Source organism: Anoplopoma fimbria, chromosome 1 (assembly GCF_027596085.1).
Source record: "Anoplopoma fimbria isolate UVic2021 breed Golden Eagle Sablefish chromosome 1, Afim_UVic_2022, whole genome shotgun sequence".
NCBI lineage: Eukaryota > Metazoa > Chordata > Actinopteri > Perciformes > Anoplopomatidae > Anoplopoma > Anoplopoma fimbria.
Window position 1 is genome coordinate 7,253,462 of NC_072449.1, and position 19,367 is coordinate 7,272,828.

At 41.4% G+C, this 19,367-nt stretch overlaps 1 protein-coding gene across 4 annotated transcripts in view; it reads right to left on the bottom strand.

Moving 5' to 3' along the window:
• Nucleotides 1-10: 10 nt before the first annotated feature.
• fli1 (Fli-1 proto-oncogene, ETS transcription factor) overlaps nt 11-19,367 on the bottom strand; it is a 33,109-nt gene continuing 13,752 nt past the window's right edge. For 3 of the 4 annotated variants that reach the window (XM_054601174.1, XM_054601166.1, XM_054601190.1), the window contains exons 5-9: nt 13,998-14,066; nt 5,661-5,720; nt 4,610-4,669; nt 3,934-3,981; nt 11-3,736 (exon numbers count right to left, since the gene is read on the bottom strand). In XM_054601174.1, coding sequence (XP_054457149.1) covers nt 3,207-3,736; nt 3,934-3,981; nt 4,610-4,669; nt 5,661-5,720; nt 13,998-14,066 — 767 coding nt within the window. In that variant the 3' untranslated portion in view covers nt 11-3,206. The remainder of the gene's footprint in view (nt 3,737-3,933; nt 3,982-4,609; nt 4,670-5,660; nt 5,721-13,997; nt 14,067-19,367) is intronic. The other variant, XM_054601183.1, reaches the window with a different exon arrangement.

Consider the following 19,367-nt stretch of genomic DNA (forward strand, 5'->3'; position numbering starts at 1 on the left):
TAAATTTGTTTTATTCCAATTGGATAACAAGCCTTACAAAGATGATCTGATGAGGCAACAGGCAGGCAATGGAAGATAACTTGAGAGGTAAAAACATTTATTTTGTCACATTTTCCTATACAAAAGCCCTTTTTCAAAAGGTATTACTTCATACATTGCAGGAATGACAATAATAATAATAATATATTGGTTAATTGTAAAATTATACACACATATATATATATGTATATATATATATATATTTGATATCCAAAATACATTGCATATACGAAGTAGCACAGATCCCTTTTCATTGATAATGCTTGTGAAACATGGAAATGAAGGGTACATTAGAATAATTTCTTTATGCTACAAATTACAAGTTCCCTTCTTAATTCTTTCTTTTAAAGTTATAAACTTTCGAGAGAAGCTGGTTGTGGATGTTAATACTGTTTGTATTGTTTTGCATAACATACCTGAAATTCTTTAATGCACAGGAAAAGCTTTCAATTCCAGGGTTCTTTGGTATAAAACTTGATTCACAATGGAAAAGTTTCATCATAATCACATGTTGCATATAAAGTGAAGGAATCCCTGGTGGTTGGGTTATGATTCAAGCAGGCATTTGTGGTTTTGGGTATACAAGAAAATATCACGAGCACATAAAGACACTTAGGATGTTACAACCGAATTTCAGAAATAATAACAATAACAAAATGTTAAAATGTATTGCCCAAATGTACAGATATAAAAACGCTTAAAATGCTGAACAAACTACTTAGCAGAAATGGACTTTAAAGGTTTGCATTTTTGACCGAGGTCAACTCGTATTAATTCTCTTGACTTTCTATACTGTGTCACATATGAAAATAACTCTGCATAATTTATACAGTAAGTTGCTTTAATGCCTAGTTGACTGATGCTTATAAAACAATAAAAAATAGGTCTGACAAACGCACAGCGTTTGCGAATCTGAGGATTTCTTTGTTTCATCTCGTCATACTTTGTTGGTTTTGTTCTCTGAAAAACTACTTAGTCCCAAGTAATTTATTTTCAAGTGTCCATTTACAGTTACTCTAAAGGAATACTTTTGCTATCAACAGCTTTGAACACGTATGGATATGTTTCGATATGATACTGATGAAATTCTGACTTGAGATTCATGTGCATTTTGCTGGGCTTTAGATCAGTGAGAAACTAACATTCAAACACACATGCTTTTCTCAAACTAGGATCCAGCCCTGGTAAAATACAACTTAACTGTCTATTAAAGGAGCAATATACGACACTCAGAGCATTAATATAGCAGCAAACAATTATTTGCTATGTAATGATATAGTGGAGTAATGTCTACCTGAGCAGAGAATGAAGTCACTCTCCCTCTGCGTGTGATGTTATCTGAGCTTCGCATTGCTCTGTTGACATAGCCAATCCCACCGCACATTCTTTTAGTGCATGTGAGCGTGCCCTAATGGTTAGCTCACAGCCGTCGCTCTGCAGTGCAGTGCTCTCAAACGATGGGAACAGCTGATAACGTCATCCTGACCATTGTTGAGGCGTAGCGCCAACCCTGGTTAACACAGTTAGCTCTGTCAGCACTATTGCCATAGTTTGTACTATTAGCACTGTGAGCTACAAACCCCCGGCTCAGGCGTCCCCATGTTGAGAGTCAATCAAAATGCTCTCAATCTCGTATCTTGCACCTTTAACATGACTTACTGCTAGGCCACTCTTCTGTGCTGACCTATAAGGTCCTGACTGGCCTGCAAAGAAGAAGGAGACACTGTGGCAGCTGTTATTGACAGGGTGCACTTCAAAATCAAAAATTGTCAGATTTCTGGTGAGACATGGAGGTAATGATTAAATATGCATTTTAAAACATGTAATGCTGTTTCGTCTATAATGGATAGAAATGATGGTATAAAACTGCAGTTAAGGCACTGTGAGGGTTAGGTTTCTTATTGTGCCATATACTAAAACTGGATACACTGTCAGGCACTTTGGATAAAACAATACATCCATACAGACTTGTTGCGTAGACAACTTCTACATAATCAAATCTACAAAAAAAAAGGCACTTTCATGTTTGAGATTCAGATGTGTGCAGCAAACTTGGTATTACAAATTACGGATTTCTTTTTCATTAAACAAAATAAAAACATCTGACAAATTTTGATTTTGCTGCAGGGTGTCCCTTTTTACGTGTTTCACAAACCAGAAGACATTCACATTAATACTGACATGGTCCAGCAACAAAACATCTGGAAATAGCATGGCTGAAAGGCACCAACATGGCAAACATTTAATAGCCTAGTGTGTGGCCCCCTGAAAACATCTGACCTGGGTTGAATTACTGTTGCAAATTACTTCAATTACATCTTGACTCAGCTTCCCCAGCACAGTGGAGTAAACTGTACACGTCGCCCATCTTGAGCTCCACGCACACAACACACAGAAAGCATTTTAAGTAACTGAGTTGACCCAGGCCAGCAAAACATACAGCGCTTCCTTCTCCGGAATTTAACTCTTCTCTAGCCTTCCAGTTTGGATGATAAATAAAATTGTGAATGGCATATTCCAGTTGCCAAATTTCATTCAGTGCTGAGAAAAGTTCAACTCTTTGAGAGCTCCTTCTTGTCCAGCGAATTCCAGAAGACTCTCCACACACACATAAAAAGATGCAGATGAACAGACAAGCAGGCGGAGACAGTGGAAACAGAAGGCTAGATGTGGTGGGAATAGAAAACCCCAATAAGGTTGTAGACAAGCATTAACGTCAGATGCTTAAAGCGTAATGTACATAATGTACTGAGGAGGATGTAGATTGAGACCCATAAATAATAGGCCCATGTCTGGTACTGTAGCTTGGCGAGAAGGGAGACAGACTCGAGTTGTCCTCCCGTCCTGCTTTGTTTGGGGATGTTTTAGAAAGAAGGAAACTCAGACGCACGTCCAAAAAGCATAAACATATCGTTGCTAGTCTTGTAAAAGGTAAGTAGTATTCCATTTTGGACCATAGCATCCAGTTGTTTATAGATTCTTACAAATAAAATATAAAAAATCCTTCCATTTTATCATCCTTCATTAAGGAGCAAGATTTTTTTTCAGAGGACAAATGCTTCTTTCTCAGCCTCTTACTCAATCTCCATCGGGTAGGCAGCATTGGGATTGCAGGTCATCAATTGTGGGCGTTTGTAGAGGGTGGTGGATGGTCACAGTGGGGGTGTTTAGTAGTAACTACCCAGGTGGGACGGCACATGGGTGTTAGGGTGGCGGGGAACATTTGGGTTGGGGTAGATGCCTGCAGTGGGCGAGCTCCAGTACGGAGCGGTGGGTCCAAAGAAATTGGAGGAGGTGACGGGCATGGATTGAGGATGTGGGGATACAAAGTTGACCTTCTGCTGGTGGGCGTGGTAGGAAGGCACATAGGCTAGGTCCGAGGGGTACTTGTACATGGAGGACTCGGTGGGGTGCGGCTGCAGTGCCTGAGCGATGCCGTGGAAGTCGAACTTGTAGGCGTAGCGCTTGCCGTGCACCTTGGTCATGATATTTTTGTCATAGTAGTAGCGCAGCGCACGGCTTAGCTTGTCGTAGTTCATGTTGGGCTTGCTCTTGCGCTCGCCCCAGCGCCGCGCCACCTCATCCGGGTCAGTCATCTTGAACTCGCCGTTGGTGCCCTCCCAGGTGATGCAGCCAGCGTTGGCGCTATCGGACAGGAGCTCCAGGAGGAACTGCCACAGTTGGATCTGACCTGAACCTGATGGTGGACACATACATGAACAATGGTCAAAGATGTTACCTCATCCAAGAGCGTCATCATTCACTGTTCACAGCTTGATAACTCATTATCTTTCCAGCAGGGCCTGCATGAAAGGACATTTTTGAGATACTTCCACAAAAATTTCCTTTTAGAAGCAGATGCATTTAAAGATCACAGTGAGCTCATATTCTTACCTGGATTGGCTAGGCGACTGCTGGTGGGACCCAGAATCTGGTAAGGATCTGTGGACAAAAGGAGAGCATGGTTGGTCTCAATGCTGATTACTTTGGTGATATATCAGTATGTGATCCAAACTAATAAGTATGGAAGACTGACACAAAATTAACATTTCGAAGAGCTGCTGCTGATATAATACAAATTCAAAAACAACTATTACTTTTACTTATAATTAAAAAAAAAATGCAAAAGAGCATTATGTGGTAAAGTCTTTAGTAGTGTAATTGGATCATTGTGCTCTTCTAAATAATTAGCTGTCAAGGAAAACCAATTACACATGCTAATAGATGTTTTGCTGAGTGGTAAAAAAAAAACAAACAAACACTAACAAACACTCAAAGCTTATTTGTAGCCTGTAACAGTCCATTAATAAATTGCTGGGAAACAACGTGTAAACAATTGTTCTAGCGGTTTCCTGAGGCCGTGTTGACCTTTCCCGTCTTGAGTTTTGCCTGCTTACATAAACTGTTAAATATTATGCCTTTACCTACAGGCCTTTCTCCGTCGTCCTTACTATCAACTTAAAGAGGAGAACACATTTGGCACAAAATGAAGCTGATTTTCATGCTGAGACATTAGCTTCAGGCCTGTGCTTATATACAAGATCAAGAAAGACACCAGGGAAGCCATTACCTGGCTGAGGTCTGGGTTGCTCAGTGGACTTAGTCACATTCTGATTAACCACTGGTGAACCTGCACGGGGAGAGAGAAGCAATCAGGGGAGAGTAACAGAAAGACAGAGACATAACAAGTAGGGTGGCAAAAGATAACCAGGTTGCGGATCTTGAATGCCAAAGTAAATAAGGCAAGAGCTGTTGGCCAGATGTTATCTTTAGGAGTGTGTCCTACATGTCTAGACTCTGTAGATGTTGGAACTGCCTCTAGTGTTGTAGACTTGGATCAAACAGCATTTTGAAAAAAGTATGTGTGTCTTACAGTGTTTTTTTTTTGCAATTGCTTAGGCACAAAACATGGCACACACTTTTGAATTCTAAAACACACTTTTTTGCAAATAACTACACACAGTTATCTACATTAGACACATCATTACAAATTAAAAGCCTGTGTGTTGTTTGCTAACCCCTGCCATTGAAACACCACACTCAATTATCAATCACCTGCACCCAGTATGAACCTGTGAGAACACTTGTAGCCAATTAGATCCCTTAGAAAAGCAGAGCTTGAACACTAGAAACAGGATTCAGGTTTGCTCCTTGATGTGGACATCAATCGAGGCCAATTTTGGTGAGAGACTAAGAGGATATGTGTCTGATACTGTTATGAGTATTTATGAATATACAAAATTGTTTGTTTCTCCATATCATTTGAGTCATCATAGTCTTAGTATCCTAATTAAAATGCCAAAGACAAGTCTATTGTCCTTAACACATCAGTGTGCAGTTGGCATCTGGAAATAATTATTTATTTGGTGTTTGTGTGTAGAGTTGTGATGCAAAAATACCATCCTTAGAAGTGTTTCTGTAGTTGTAGAGTTAATACAAAGAAGGCCCTCGTTTCAGAAATTGTGGTTTATCTATTGCCAAAAAACTGTAACCTGCACTGTACCCAGATTATAAAATTCACATCAGGTGAAATGCAGAGACACGCCTCCCTTTATGGTTCTAGCCATGAAAGGTACTAGTGTTGTCCAGTCAAAAATGTGTGATATTGTTTGTGTCCTCACCTTTGCCACTGTGCATGTTGTTTGACCATCCTGTCCGCCGTACAGCATCATATGAAGGGTCTGAGAGAGAGAGAGAGAGGGAAAGGAGAGGAGACAAAGTTTGCTATTAAAAAAATAGATATTCTTATTGGGGAAAAAGCTTATTTTTTTCAAGAGGGTGAGAAATACATTCATAGATGTCTGCAGTTGTCTGAACATAATTCTGTGTATTTACAATCTCTAAAATTGCCTGTGTGTATGAGACTAGAGTAAGTGTCTCATCTCACTTTTTGTTCTATCACAGAATGAGATAAGAGAGTGTTTTTCAACTGCGACACAGCAAAAGTGGAGAGCCCAGTGCCAAATGGCATCAATAAATCTATCAAAACATGGTTCTAGATGCGCTTCACAGGATACTTCTACATGGAAATGTGGTTTTATTTCGATCACAGTGATGGTTTAAATGTAAAATATGGCACAATCTTCACCAGAGTACAGTTGGTTGAGCAGCTTGCAACACTCTGACCACAAATAAAAGGACTGATGCAAATGAACGTACAACAGAGGCACGCACATAGACAATACGTGCCCGTGATGTTCACCCTCACCCCTCTTCCCACACAAGCGGCATTTATGAAACCTTGACAAACAGCCAAACTGGCCCAGTTTGCATGAGTTCTACCTGCTGTGTGTCTGTGGTTCAAACCAAACCGAGTGTGAAGCTGGACAGCTTCCAGTAACAATCAATCACTCTGACACAAACAGATAAAAAAAAAGAGGATGTATTCTTCCCCTGGCAATGTCTCCCAAACACCCTGCTTCACTCACAGTGCACCTGGCCAGCACCCTTGATGGTTTGTATTATTGTGCGCTAAAACAGTTGCCAGAATATAAGGAAATATGAGGCGTATTGTAGCTATGAATACTTTACACTGTATTGTGTGCAGCATGCTTTTCCCAGTGTTATCATGATTTGAAAATCTTTTAGTCAGCGTTTCTTCCAGAGGGCAGCAGATAGAGACAGTGTTATGGTGATGTCAGAGGTTGTTGCTGGGATAAGCAAGCTAGAAGCTCAAGAGGCAGTGCCATTCCCATTTTTGGAGTCACAAGCTTATTATAAAAAAAATCAAAGATTGCGGTTTAACTCCCTAAATCTTACAGTTTTTTGCAATTGCTAAAACACAATTTTTGAAACGAAGTCCCTTTCTTTAGAACCTCTACACACAAAAACAAATGCAAAATATCTCACATCTCTCACCAAAGCAAACACTTTCAGAATATTCTAAAGGTTTATCCTCAATAATCATATAGCTGTATATGATCACTAGTAGTTCAATCACTAAGGTGACACACCTCTTGCCCAAACATTGTTTTTCATGCACTGGTCAATTTTAAGGTTTTGGGCTTTTTTGCTGGAAGTGGAAAGACAACTATCGAAATACACACTTAGCTGTTTATTCAACCACATGTCTATTTGCATATTCCGCCTAAGTTCACCAAAATTTAGCTAGAAGTAAATGAAATAAAATAAAATAATTGTCTTACAACATTTTAACAAATCAACTCGAATGATTAATGGAGATATCTATTAGTGCCTTTTACCATATTAACCTATACTGTCTCCTCTTAAGATACGTTGTCATGAATATAGTTACTGTATTGTACTTTAAACAAAACACAGTATATTGCAATTGCGGTACTTTAACATAACTCTCCAAAACTGGCCTCTGTGGTTGTGCACACCAAAGAACAAGCAGCAGCTGAATCCTGTTTATAGTGTTCAAGCTCTGATTTCTAAGTGATCTAATTGGTCACAGGTGTTTCACACGAGCACTCTGGGGGCAGGTGACTGATAATTGAGTGTGGTGTTTGAGAGGCAGTGTTTAGCAAACAACACACAGCCTTTTAGTTTTGAAGGATGTGTCTAATGTAGATAACAGCATGTGGTTAATTGAAAAACATGTGTTGTGAAATTTCGAGCTACATGAGTTGGTGTTTTCAATAAGCCACAAGTTACAGAGAAGGAGAAAACGCGCAATACTCAATCCTACTGCAAAGAAGCAGTAAAAAAACTAGTGCAAATATGAGCATGGTGTGGCTCATAAAGAGCATCAGGTCCTCGTCTCAAACATTGAAAAAGTGAGGCTTACAGCATTGTGATTTAACATAATATCCATGGCTAATTACCCACATGAATAGATAATTAGAATATGTTTGATATTCCAGGAGTTAGTGAGTGTTTTGATCTCACACTTAAAATGCATTCTGTGTGTGTAGGTGTTTGTTTGTTTGCAAATTATTCTCAACCGAGTTTTAATTAGTGCAGTCAATAACTCACATGATGATTATCACTGAAGAAAAGAACAGTGTGTTCACTTTGAGATATATATATGCCTGTCTTCTTCTAATCATATTTGTTAATAATTTGAAAAGTCCAACAATTTGATAAGCAAGACCCATTTTAAAGATGGCTTAAGAGCGGCATGCTTTTCAACCTCTTTGTGCCAGAAATGAATAAAAGTTCAATTCAGTTTATTTTGTATAGCCCAGAATCACAAATTTGCCTCAGAGGGCTTTACAATCTGTGCACATGCGACATCATCTGTCCTTCCCTCACATCGGCACAGGAAAAACTCCCCTAAAAAACCCCTTTAACAGGGAGAAAAAAAGGAAGAAACCTATGGGAGAACGACGAGGAGGGATCCTTCTCCCAGGATGGACAGAATGCAATAGATGTCATGTGTACAGAATGAGCAGCATAAAAGTCTTCCACATACAGACTTTGTGTGCCACCTTGACTGATACAACCACATACAGCAACACCAGAGGATTATTCAGTGGCATTAACCAACATTCATTATAAGCTTCCACCTCATGAATGGCCGTATCTCAACACTGTACCATACTGCCCTCCTGTGGTTTAGGACGGATTGACATCTTACATTTCCTAACATAAACAACAAATAATAAAACACAAAATCAAACTCCTGATTTTATGCATTACCTTTCTGCACCCATGAAAACAGTGTTTGTGTGTTAACCTGCCACATGAGTGTTTCATTGTTTTACTCATTTCCCAATCTTCCAGTTAAAATGCAAAAAACACTGAAAAACACTTGTGTATTACACTTGTGTGTTTGAAGTGCTACTTTCAAATAAAATGTTTTGTTGCCTTGTTTTCCTTTCCTCACTAGCAGAAATATCAGCCCCAATCAGAAGACTTCCTGCTGCTCAGGGACCTCTTGATCTCTCCACTAATTTCTAACTTTTCAACAGTTTTTTTTAGCCCCTGGTGTTTCAGCAAAGGACCCATTTATGTCTGAAGACGACAAGAGGGGTTCTGGAGACGGTACAAGTGATGGTGCAAAAACATACTAGTAGTTGAAGGACACAAGTTTGCAACAAAGCTAAAGAAAAGTAAATAAATTAGAATATGATTAAAAGAATGAAAGAAAGGAGAGTGTAATAGAGAGAGAGACAAAATGAGCTAGAAAAAGAGACAAATAACAAGCGGGCTGCCGTGCCTCAGCGGGGCTGTCAGGTTCAATCTGGTGTGGGCCGGCAGGATAGCCAAGGAGCAGTGACTGGGGGAGAGTCCTGGGAGACTTACGTTTCCTGCCTGCCTCGCCTGCAGACAACCTCTCTTTGTTTTACTGGCCCTTTTTTCCCCTCTACTCACCGCCAGCCCCCCTCCATCCACTCTCCACCACCCCGAAAAAAAAAAAAACAACGGGGCTACCTCCATACGTGAAGAGAGGAGGTTACAAACAGAGATGGTGTGGGGGAGAAGCAGGGACGAATGAAGCAGGGATGGGAAAGAAGATGGGGGAGTCACAGAAAGAGACTATATTGAGAGGCAGACAGATGAGGATGGAGACAGAGTGACTAAGAGTATAAAAAAAGGTTGGAAATAGAAAGAAGAGAAAAAGAGGAGAAAAAATATTAGAACAAGTCAGACGAAAACACAACTTTGGAATTTGAAAAGAAAACAAGGCCAGCAGAAGCCAGCTGGTATGGGCTGGAGGAGGCGCACAGTAATATGGGTTCATCCACGTCTTTTAGATATCCTTGTTGTTGGTGGCAGCAAATTTCATTAACCTCGAAAACATTTTTCCCTTCATTCAGAATTTAAGGTTTTCAAAAAACAAACAAAAAAATTGTAATTTTGGTTTATTTTTTGGACTGAATGAAAGGTACGGAAGTGAAAGTGTAGAAAAAAAGGAAAGAACAGCAGATGTAAAACGTACAAAGGCCAAGTGGTCGGGGGTACTCGCAAACACAGACGCAGACCTGAAAGTGCACCCACACAGTGCACAACTCTTCCCCAAACCCCCCCCCGCCGCCGCCCTCCTTCATTTTTCCAGGCCTCGCTCTGACTGCGACTTCAGCCAGTTTCCACTCTGGTCTGGGGTGTGGTGCACGCTCCTGTGAGACTTTCGACTGCAGGACACGTTAGTCAAAACAAGGCCCTAGCGCTAGACAGAGAGGGGGAGAGAGGGAGAGAGGCAGAGAGGCATAGAGACATAGAGTAACAGAGAAAGACAGCGGGAGGCAAGAGAGGGAGAGAAAGAGGGAGCAACTGAGTTGAGAGGGTGAGATAGACAGAGGGGAGGGAGGGGAAAGAGTCTGAGCCAGAGAGAGAGAGAGACCCAGACAGGGCAAGGTTTTTAATATCGTAACACAGGTGCTTTGAAAGCTGTCTGTGTGAGGGAAGGAGCCATAAGAGGATGAGCATGATGGCAAAGTACAGGAGTAAGACACAGAGAAGTACTAACAGAAAAAAGCAACGGGGGACTGCACATAAATAGACATGATTACTGCATATGCAAGTTTGGTGCAACGTTATTAATATAATTGTTTTTAAAGAGAGGACTGCGCCTTTCATTTGCTTTTTTCTTTCATTTTCAAAATGCGAAGGGGAGCAATTGAAAGTCATAAATGTAGGACAGCTTGTACACATAATGGTGCACCTCAAGCTGGATTGCCACTTTGACTTGGCACTAAAATACATTCACAGTGTGAATCATTATCTTTACTCAATTAGTGAGAAGCAACGGAGAGTATGAATGCCCATGGTGCAAATTATAAAATTACAGAAGTTAATAGCAGCACCTAAACAAAAGCTTAAAAGCTAAAAATCTAAAAACGGTAAGAAGACTCATCGCAGAGAAACAACGCTGTATCATATGCAAACATTAACACCAAGATACTACCACAAACAGACATACACACTGTAACACATGCTGCATGGAGACATGCAGGAACCCACACAGACACACATGTCCATCCACAGGCAAATAGTAGACGTAGACTTTGGATACACACTAAGATCCGCACACACACGCACACACCCTTTCATGGCTGCAGCATTCCGTGTTTTATATGCTCTCTTTTATTCATAACATTGCATTTTACACCACAGAGTCTGGAGCAGATTAAGGGTGGTCTCCTGCTGCATGCTCGTGCTTACTCTACCCCAAAGAGCCTGTATGGTATTTGACTGTTCTTGAAGGGCAATATGAACTTGAACATCTGGCAATGCTGATCTGAGGAAATTTTGATAAAGGCTTCTCCTGGAGCGAGATTTCTTTTATTGTTGAGTCACAATCCCCCAACTCCATCGTTTTTTACCTTTTTTTTTTTCTTTATGTTGTTTCACTTTTTAATTGAACACTTTTTTTGATATTTAAATGTGGATGATTATTCACATAATTCTTTAACTAGGGTACTGTTTGTCAAAACTCTAACACACAACGAATTAAAACACATACCGTAAATTCCTAAAACTAAATTAAAAAAGAAATTGTATTTTGCATTTAAACTTTACACACAAAACATTTTTAGCTCTCTCTACATGCCAACTGCACACTGATGTGTTTAGTATAAAACACTATCTAGTATTTTTATTTTATAGCATGCTGTTGATATAGACTATGAACACAACTAAAAGTGCAGTATATTGCTATTAAAGTCTTTCAATTCTCTCTCCAAAATAAGCCTCCATGGTTGATTGAGCTGGTATTTCAAGCATCATACAACACACAAAGACTTTTTCTTTTCAATGATATGTATAATGTGGATGACCGGGTGTAGTTATTTGCCAAATTATGTGAATTTCACAAATAAATGTGAAGCAGACAGCCCACGCGGGGTTTAGCCTACCAGGTGAATTAAATAGGCTACATGAGTAAGTGGTTTCAATAATCAAGCCACAAGTACCAGCTATTGTCCGTTTGGGAACTTCAGGATGAATACAAATATCTAACAAATTCATTCATTGTAAATTGGAACGGTATCAATCTGATAAGTTGGTTGTATTTCCAAATTCTTTAAAAGTTCCCTCTGTTTGAGAGACAGGCTTTCCTCGGCTAGACGCTGTTCATTGGCTGGGATCACGGGACTCGAGTAGACGCACAGTGTTACAAGAGCCCATTATAGAAGTCACCTCTTGTGAAAGGGAAATGCTGTTGAAGGGAGTGACCATGTATTCCTGCCAGTCCAAATACCTGGCGCTGAGAACCAGGAAGACGGAGGTCGGGGGGTGACTGAGCAGAATCTTATCTGGCCTGCCCACTGCTCCATCGGTATTGAAGCCTGGAGAGAACAAGTCCGCGGCCTGCTAACGCTCACCACTGGGGCAGATAGAGAGAGGCAGAGGGCATTCTCGGACACTTATCAGCCTTAGTGTTTCCTCTCCTCCTGCCCTGATAGGGCCCCTCATCCTGTGAGCAAGGCTATCACTGTTATTGCAGTCCTTTCTCCCTTCTCTGGTGGTGACACCATATAGCCGATGTAAAGGATGTGTAGGTTTTCTTTAACTGATACGCAGGGCAGCGTTCGCCTAGCTGGTGTTGTGTCAGCACAAAATAATGTTTGTAGAGTGAAAAGGTACCCAGAGGAAAGAGACAATCATTCAGTGCTGCTGTGGGCGTTGTTCTTAGAAACTCAGCTTGGCTTTCGCAAGAATTTTAGTGGTGTAACATTACCAACGCTGCAACAGGTCTCATTTGGGCTCGCTGCATTTACACTTTACTTTATTTCGATGAGCCAACTGGATACAGTCGTTTTTTGGCTTAGCTAAGACTCTCATGAAAATCATTCAACCAAGCAGTTTATGTGGTAATAACACATACAAGTCATATAAATGTGTTTTTTTACGTTTACACCCACACATAAATCTTCACTGTTTAAAAAAACAAAAAACTCTCCATGACAAAACTCAAGATAAGGGACCTATTCTCCCTTTTTGTTTCAGGTAATGTACCTTTTTAAGAAAGAGGAGTCAATATGTCGGAAATAAAAATAATAAAACAAATGAATCAAACTAATTTTAATAAGGAAAATGCATTGAATTCCATTTTTGAGTAAAGTTGTGTTCAAAACAAGTGAAATAACCTCAACTACTGTACAGATTTATGTTATGTTACATAAAAACTTTATAAGTGGTATATTACTAGAACATATTGTGAAAGTAATTTCTTAAAAACAATGTAACTCTTAGAGATGGATTCTGTAGTGCAAAATGTGTAAATGACAAGTGGCGAGTTAACACACACACACACACACACACACACACACACACACACACACACACACACACACACACACACACACACACACACACACACACACACACACACACACACACACCACACCAGTCTAGTCTGAAGCAGCCAACCAGGCTCTTCTGCCATGTTTACCGCACACGTACTTGGTTCCGCACCTGTCCCTGATGCCTGTCTCTCTAACAAACAACCTCATTCACACTTCCTACATCTCTCTTCTCTCCCACAATCATCACATTCACCGTCTGTTTTCGCCCCTGCTACTGTAGATTGAACTCATCAGCACACTGCCTTTGTCTTCTTGTTAAAACGCCTCTATGCTGACACCGCCCCCTCTGAGCTACTATTTGTCACAGCGTTCAGGTAGCAGTTCTGAATAGCGGGGTCCGCTCTAGCAGCTTTGGCTCTTATTATTTCAACAACACAAAAGGTGCACCTGCACAGAGCTTTGGCAAACCGGTTAACGCGTGTGCTTTGGATTTGCGTGAGTGGTTTGTATTATCCAGTGTGCACGCTCTCTGTGTGTGTATTTGCTTGTATCTGCTTGTCTGAAGCTGGCAAGTACTGTGAAGAAGCGTTTTTGTCTCCCATTCTTCTCTTAGTTTAACAATCTCACCGTGCTTCCATGATAGAAAACTGTCACATTAGTCCAAATACACACACACACACACACACACACACACACACACACACACACACACACACACACACACACACACACACACACACACACACACACACAAAGATAGATATTTAGATAAAGCAAAGAGAATAAAATAATATGTGTTCCTACCCTCTTTGGCAGCCAGACGTGGGGATGGGTCTGTGTGAGATGGCGTATTGTAGGATAATGATGAGCTACCTGTAATGAAGTGAGACAAAAGAGAGCATAGTAAGACAAAACAATGTCTCATCCGCCCTGTTCTACAAACAAACAATTACTACTAAAACTAGCATATAAAATCTGAATAAATTATTTAAAAAAAAAATTGTGATAAAAGGTACACATCAAACATTATTTGAAGCTCAAAGGGTACTGTATAACAATAACCAGTAGGTGGCAGTAGAAGGCTCAGCTCAATTACTGACAAGCAGCACTATGGACCCATTTTCATTTCTTCAAATTGTGTTCCAATTTTGTCATAAAAAAATAATCTCAGGAATAAATTAATTCGTGATACATAAATCTAGTCCCAAACGAAGCAAATCCAGCACAGAGCCAGTCATTTAAGTGTAGGGAAAAACCCCGTAGCCTGTCAGCGTTTTAACTGCAAAACCTGATTCCTGAATAATAAAGTCAGAGAGGCAAGCGTCTGCATATGGCCGCCTATTCATTTCACCTTATGGAGCAGAACTCTGCGCCGCATTCCTCCACTTACTCAGGCACCCTGGGCGGCACCAAAATGCTCTCTTAATTTTAGCTGCCCCCAGGCATAAATCAGCATGTGGAAAAACAGAGCCAAAAATGCACAGTGAAAACACAAGAGCAGCTACTGCATGGGGAGCGTAAAGCTTTAGCACCGAGACCGCTGAGGACAGCTGCTGAGTAAGGAGGAAACCTTTTTTTAATGCAGAAATATGAAAGAGAACAAAGAAACTCCAAAGAAAAATTGAATTTGGGATGTGCTTTTCTTCAGATCTGATGTAGGACCCCTTCCTAACTTGCTGTGCTGCTGACGATGGGGTTGGAGGCGGGGGGGGAGAAGGGGCCCATGATGGCTGACTAGGGGTCTGTTTTTTTAGGGGGTGGCTGGGGGGAAAAGTGTGGGGTGCTCCACAAATGTATTCTAACCTCCCCAACACCCCACCCCTCTCATTCTACCTACTCCACAGCACCCCCAAGGCTCTGGGTCTAGTTTAGAAACCCGGGGGCCTCAGAACAGGGGAGCCATTGTATGAGGCAGGGTCCCTGCGCAGCAATCAAACCCAGCTCCCCGTACAAAAATAATTCCACACGCAGAGTGTATAAGAGCACAGGGGCAAGCGCGCCACCAAAAAAAAAAAAAAAAAAAAAAAAATTGGGGAATGAGGGAGAAAGTGTAAGAGAAAGATGAACAGACGGACCAAAAAAAAAAAGGGGGAGAAAGGGAGGAGGAAAGGGGCTGTTAACCCTTTTCCTGCTGTGTGCCACATATGTGGGCTGACCCAGACAGGCAAACAGGCAGCATTGCTGAGAAAACCTCAAATCATCCCACAGAGAAATTCATGGCTGCTGCACGAGCGACGGAGCAGGGGAGAGAGAGAGAGAGAAGAGAGAGAGAGAGAGAGAGAGAGAGAGAGAGAGAGAGAGAGAGAGACCCCACAGCTGACAGTTTGGTGGAGAGAGTCTTGGCTGCGCTGCCTATTTATTTGGACGGCTTCTTCCTCACTCAGAAAACAAACATGTCCTGGTAATCTGACAGCACGGAGGGAGAACTGGCCAGTGTTCAGCCTTTAAGACCCTCTCTCTCTCTCTCTCTCTCTCTCTCTCTCTCTTTCGCTCTCCAGTCACATCTGCTCAGAGTCTGTTAGATTACATAACATCCACAAACAATTTTCTTTTCTCTCCTTCCTAAAACTGATGGCTCCTTCAAAAAAAGGCCCTGTCCTCCAGTGTTTTTTTTTTTTTTTGCACGCCCATAATATTGAGATCTTCAGGGGCTCGATCAGAGTTGTGATTGACCTCCGTCGGGCCCCCCTGCTGTTTATTACTGTGGAGCTATATGATACCGCTGCCTCAAACATGTGGTCTGAGCTTTGTCAACAAACTTAAGGGGTCTCAGTCACCCAGTTTTGGGCATCTTGCCACCTCGAGGCAGTCCAATGGGCTACGGCCAGCAGTAAGTCATCCTTTCAGTAGCACCACTGCCCATCTTGATACCAGCTTTTCTTATTGCACGACAAATATTTTCAAGAACTCTGCTAAACCAAAAGGGATCATTTGTCACAGCCTTCCAAAACGACGCATTAATATTTTCTCATCTGACGGCTCAACTGTGAAAATTAGATTCTCTGTTAGCAGTGCTGGGGAAGTTGCTTAAAAATGTATTTATTTATTTTATATTAATATTACTTTACTAATTACTCAAGTGAGAACATGTGTAAAAAAACGACAGTCAGGTCCAATATTTCCAAAGACTGTGTCCGGCTTTTTAAGCAACAGCACTGCAAACTGGACCCTACTCTTGTCTTCTTTGCTGAATATTGTGATGCGAGCAGCACAGGCAGGAAGGAGCCAAATGCAGATTCCGCCGGGCAGATTAAAAAAAAAAAAACAATTTATAAGCCGAAAATCCAAAAAGCAGGCAGTAACAACAGACGGTTAGATACAGGTGAACAAAACTCCACGCGAAGACAACAAAGGCGAACTGACAAAAGACAATGGGAGCACAGCGACTAAATACCCGAGGAAAGGAGGGAGATAACGAGGTACAGGTGACAGCAGGGCTAACGAGCAACAGGTGAATCTCATAAAGGCGGAGCTGATAATCACAGAGGCGGGAAAAACCAACAAGCAACAAGAGACTTTCAAACTAAAACGGGAAACAAACTCTACCCAAAAGCCCAGGACCAGGACACTGGTTGAGCTGCAGTAAAAGACACGTCCGGCCCGTGCTGACAATTAACCTGAGTAAGAGTTATTACTGCTGGCTAACGAGTATATTAAAGGTATATTTTTCAAAAAGGTTTACTCTGAGATGTTTATATGACCAAGCTTCCGATGAGCACCAAGCTCACAAATTGGCAAATCCATGTGATTTCTGAAGGTAGGCTCACGTTGGCAGGCAAGCTACTAGGACCACCTCCAGTCCCTGAGCTAGCATGTCCCGTCGACTGAAGGGAGATACATCCTTCAATAAACTCCCATTAAGAAAACAAACAAACAGACCCACAAAATGCCAAAGTGTTACTCAGAGAGATTAGTAACAGTGATTTTGGAAAGAGCTTAAAGTGTTATCCCTGACACTACTTCTCACCTTACTAAAAAAAAAATATATATTGATGCCAAACCCTTTTTGTCAGTGACTTTCTTATTGCTTTTGACAGAAGTATTTTCTTTGACTTTTTTTCTGATCTATTACCACTATTGTTAAGATTCGGTTTGGTTTAGGCACAAAAGCTCGGGTAAGGTTAGAAAAAGGCCGTTGCTTGTTTTTTAATAAAATAATCCATTGCTGGTCTGTTACCGGGCACAAAAGGACAACACCATGACTTCAAATTTTGCTTTTCACTTTGCAACATGAAGGGCACAGTACTTTTGCATTGGACACACATTTTTCGTTCAATATGAACGTAATTCCTAAGGATCCTGGGCCGGTGCTTGGGTATTCAAGACTGTCCTCACAAGAGAAGGACGTAATGGGTTGTTTGTTTAAATTCCTAAAATGACAGAAGAAATATGGAAGCAGGGTGATGTTGTTATAGCTCTAACAAAACTTTTTAGTGAGGAGGCTATGATGGATGGGTGGAATAAACAAAGTGTATGAACTTGATACAGAGATACTGTTCACATCCCATCATCTACCAATGGTCAACGTTGTTTTGGAAGATTTTTTGGGGACCAAAATCGAACCCTTCCTAACCCTGACTACGTAGTTTAGTAACCTAATCTTTGAGACCTTAGTATGCTTAGAAAAGTGACAGAAATAGATGTGGGAAGAATGAAAACAATCCAAATCCTGCTGACTTTCTCACTTACACACCTAACCAATTGCTAAATGAAGTGCGTGTGATTTGTAGATTCTTTGAAGTTACAGAAATGTTTGGACGCAGCACCCTAATTTCAATAAAGTCGTGTGTTTGGTAAACTTTAAAAAAAAAAAAGATCACTGACTAAAATTCAAGGTTTTTCCAGAATTTGCCCCATATCGACATTCTTATCTGGCGATTGGGTTGCAATCAAAATTATTATGCAACTCTGAGCAGCTAGCTTTAATTACAGCTGAGCTCATCTCCGTGTTTACGCGAATAGCAACTGCTTATTATCCACCGACCGCTTATACTAATGTGATATGTACATAAATTCCTGTAGTGCTAAGTGCCTGAACCCCAGCAGTCAGGAGAGCGGCCGCAGACTGCTCTGTAATGGTGGCTAACTGCAGACAGCTAACAGTAAAGGGCGCAGAGCCAGGCCGTTGAGCCCCTGTGCACCAGTGATAATCTGCCAATAGAAGGAACTAATGCAAGGGGAGCTCAATAAAAATGTTGTGAGGGGAGAGAGGGGGGAGAGAGAGAGAGTGAAAGAGAACGATAGCGCTCTCCAGACCTCCTTTTTCCCTACTCAGCCTTCGAGCCCAGATGTTTATGGTCTGTATAAACTATTGAGGGCTCGAGAATGTCCCCCACTCTCGAGCGAGCAGCAGCAGTGCAGAAGCCCAGACTTATATCTCTCTCTCTCTCTCTCTCTCTCTCTCTCTCTCTCTCTCTCGACTCCCTCACTGTAAATCCATCCAGACACACAAGCAACGGCGACAGCTGGGAAACAGGACTATTGCAATTCTCCAAAGACACTCAATCATGACCACCTCAGACCGTTTCCACGACTTCTAAAAAATACTTCAACCCCACTTCGACTTCTTTATTCTATATCACACTCACTCTCTATTATTGTTTCTCTTGCTCACACCCTCCTGGCCCTGTCCTCGGATAACTGCTGTAAAATCAGTCAAGGGTTTATTTCATCATCCAGTTTCTACTCTTATGTTTCTTTAGAGCCGCAGTAGATTCTCAGTTCTCATGTCAGGTTACTTTCCCTCCTCACTCCCTTTTCATTTTTCCCTGTCTCCGCTCACATCTCTGTGTATCGGAGGATACGGTCTCTCATTGTCTGAGGTTTTTATGCTCCGCTCCGCTCCCAGCACATGTGGTATCAAACCGACCTACATGGGTGCGATAAAGCAAACAGTCCGTGGTCCCTCCCTGACAGACTAATTTGAACAAATTCTCAAATTGCACCCCAAATTGAAAGCACATTGGGATGCGGGCGGCCATTACTTATAAAAATCTGGATAAGTGACCAACAATGAGGCCAAAATAATGCACGGGCAACTACCCTTGTTACTGCAAGCAGCTGGCTAGCCAGACAGATGTTCAGATTGTGCCCGCAGTTGCACCATTGCGGGAGTCTGAACGACATTTCGGTGCATGACGTGGCAGGAATGATTGCTATGGTATGGCTGTAGGG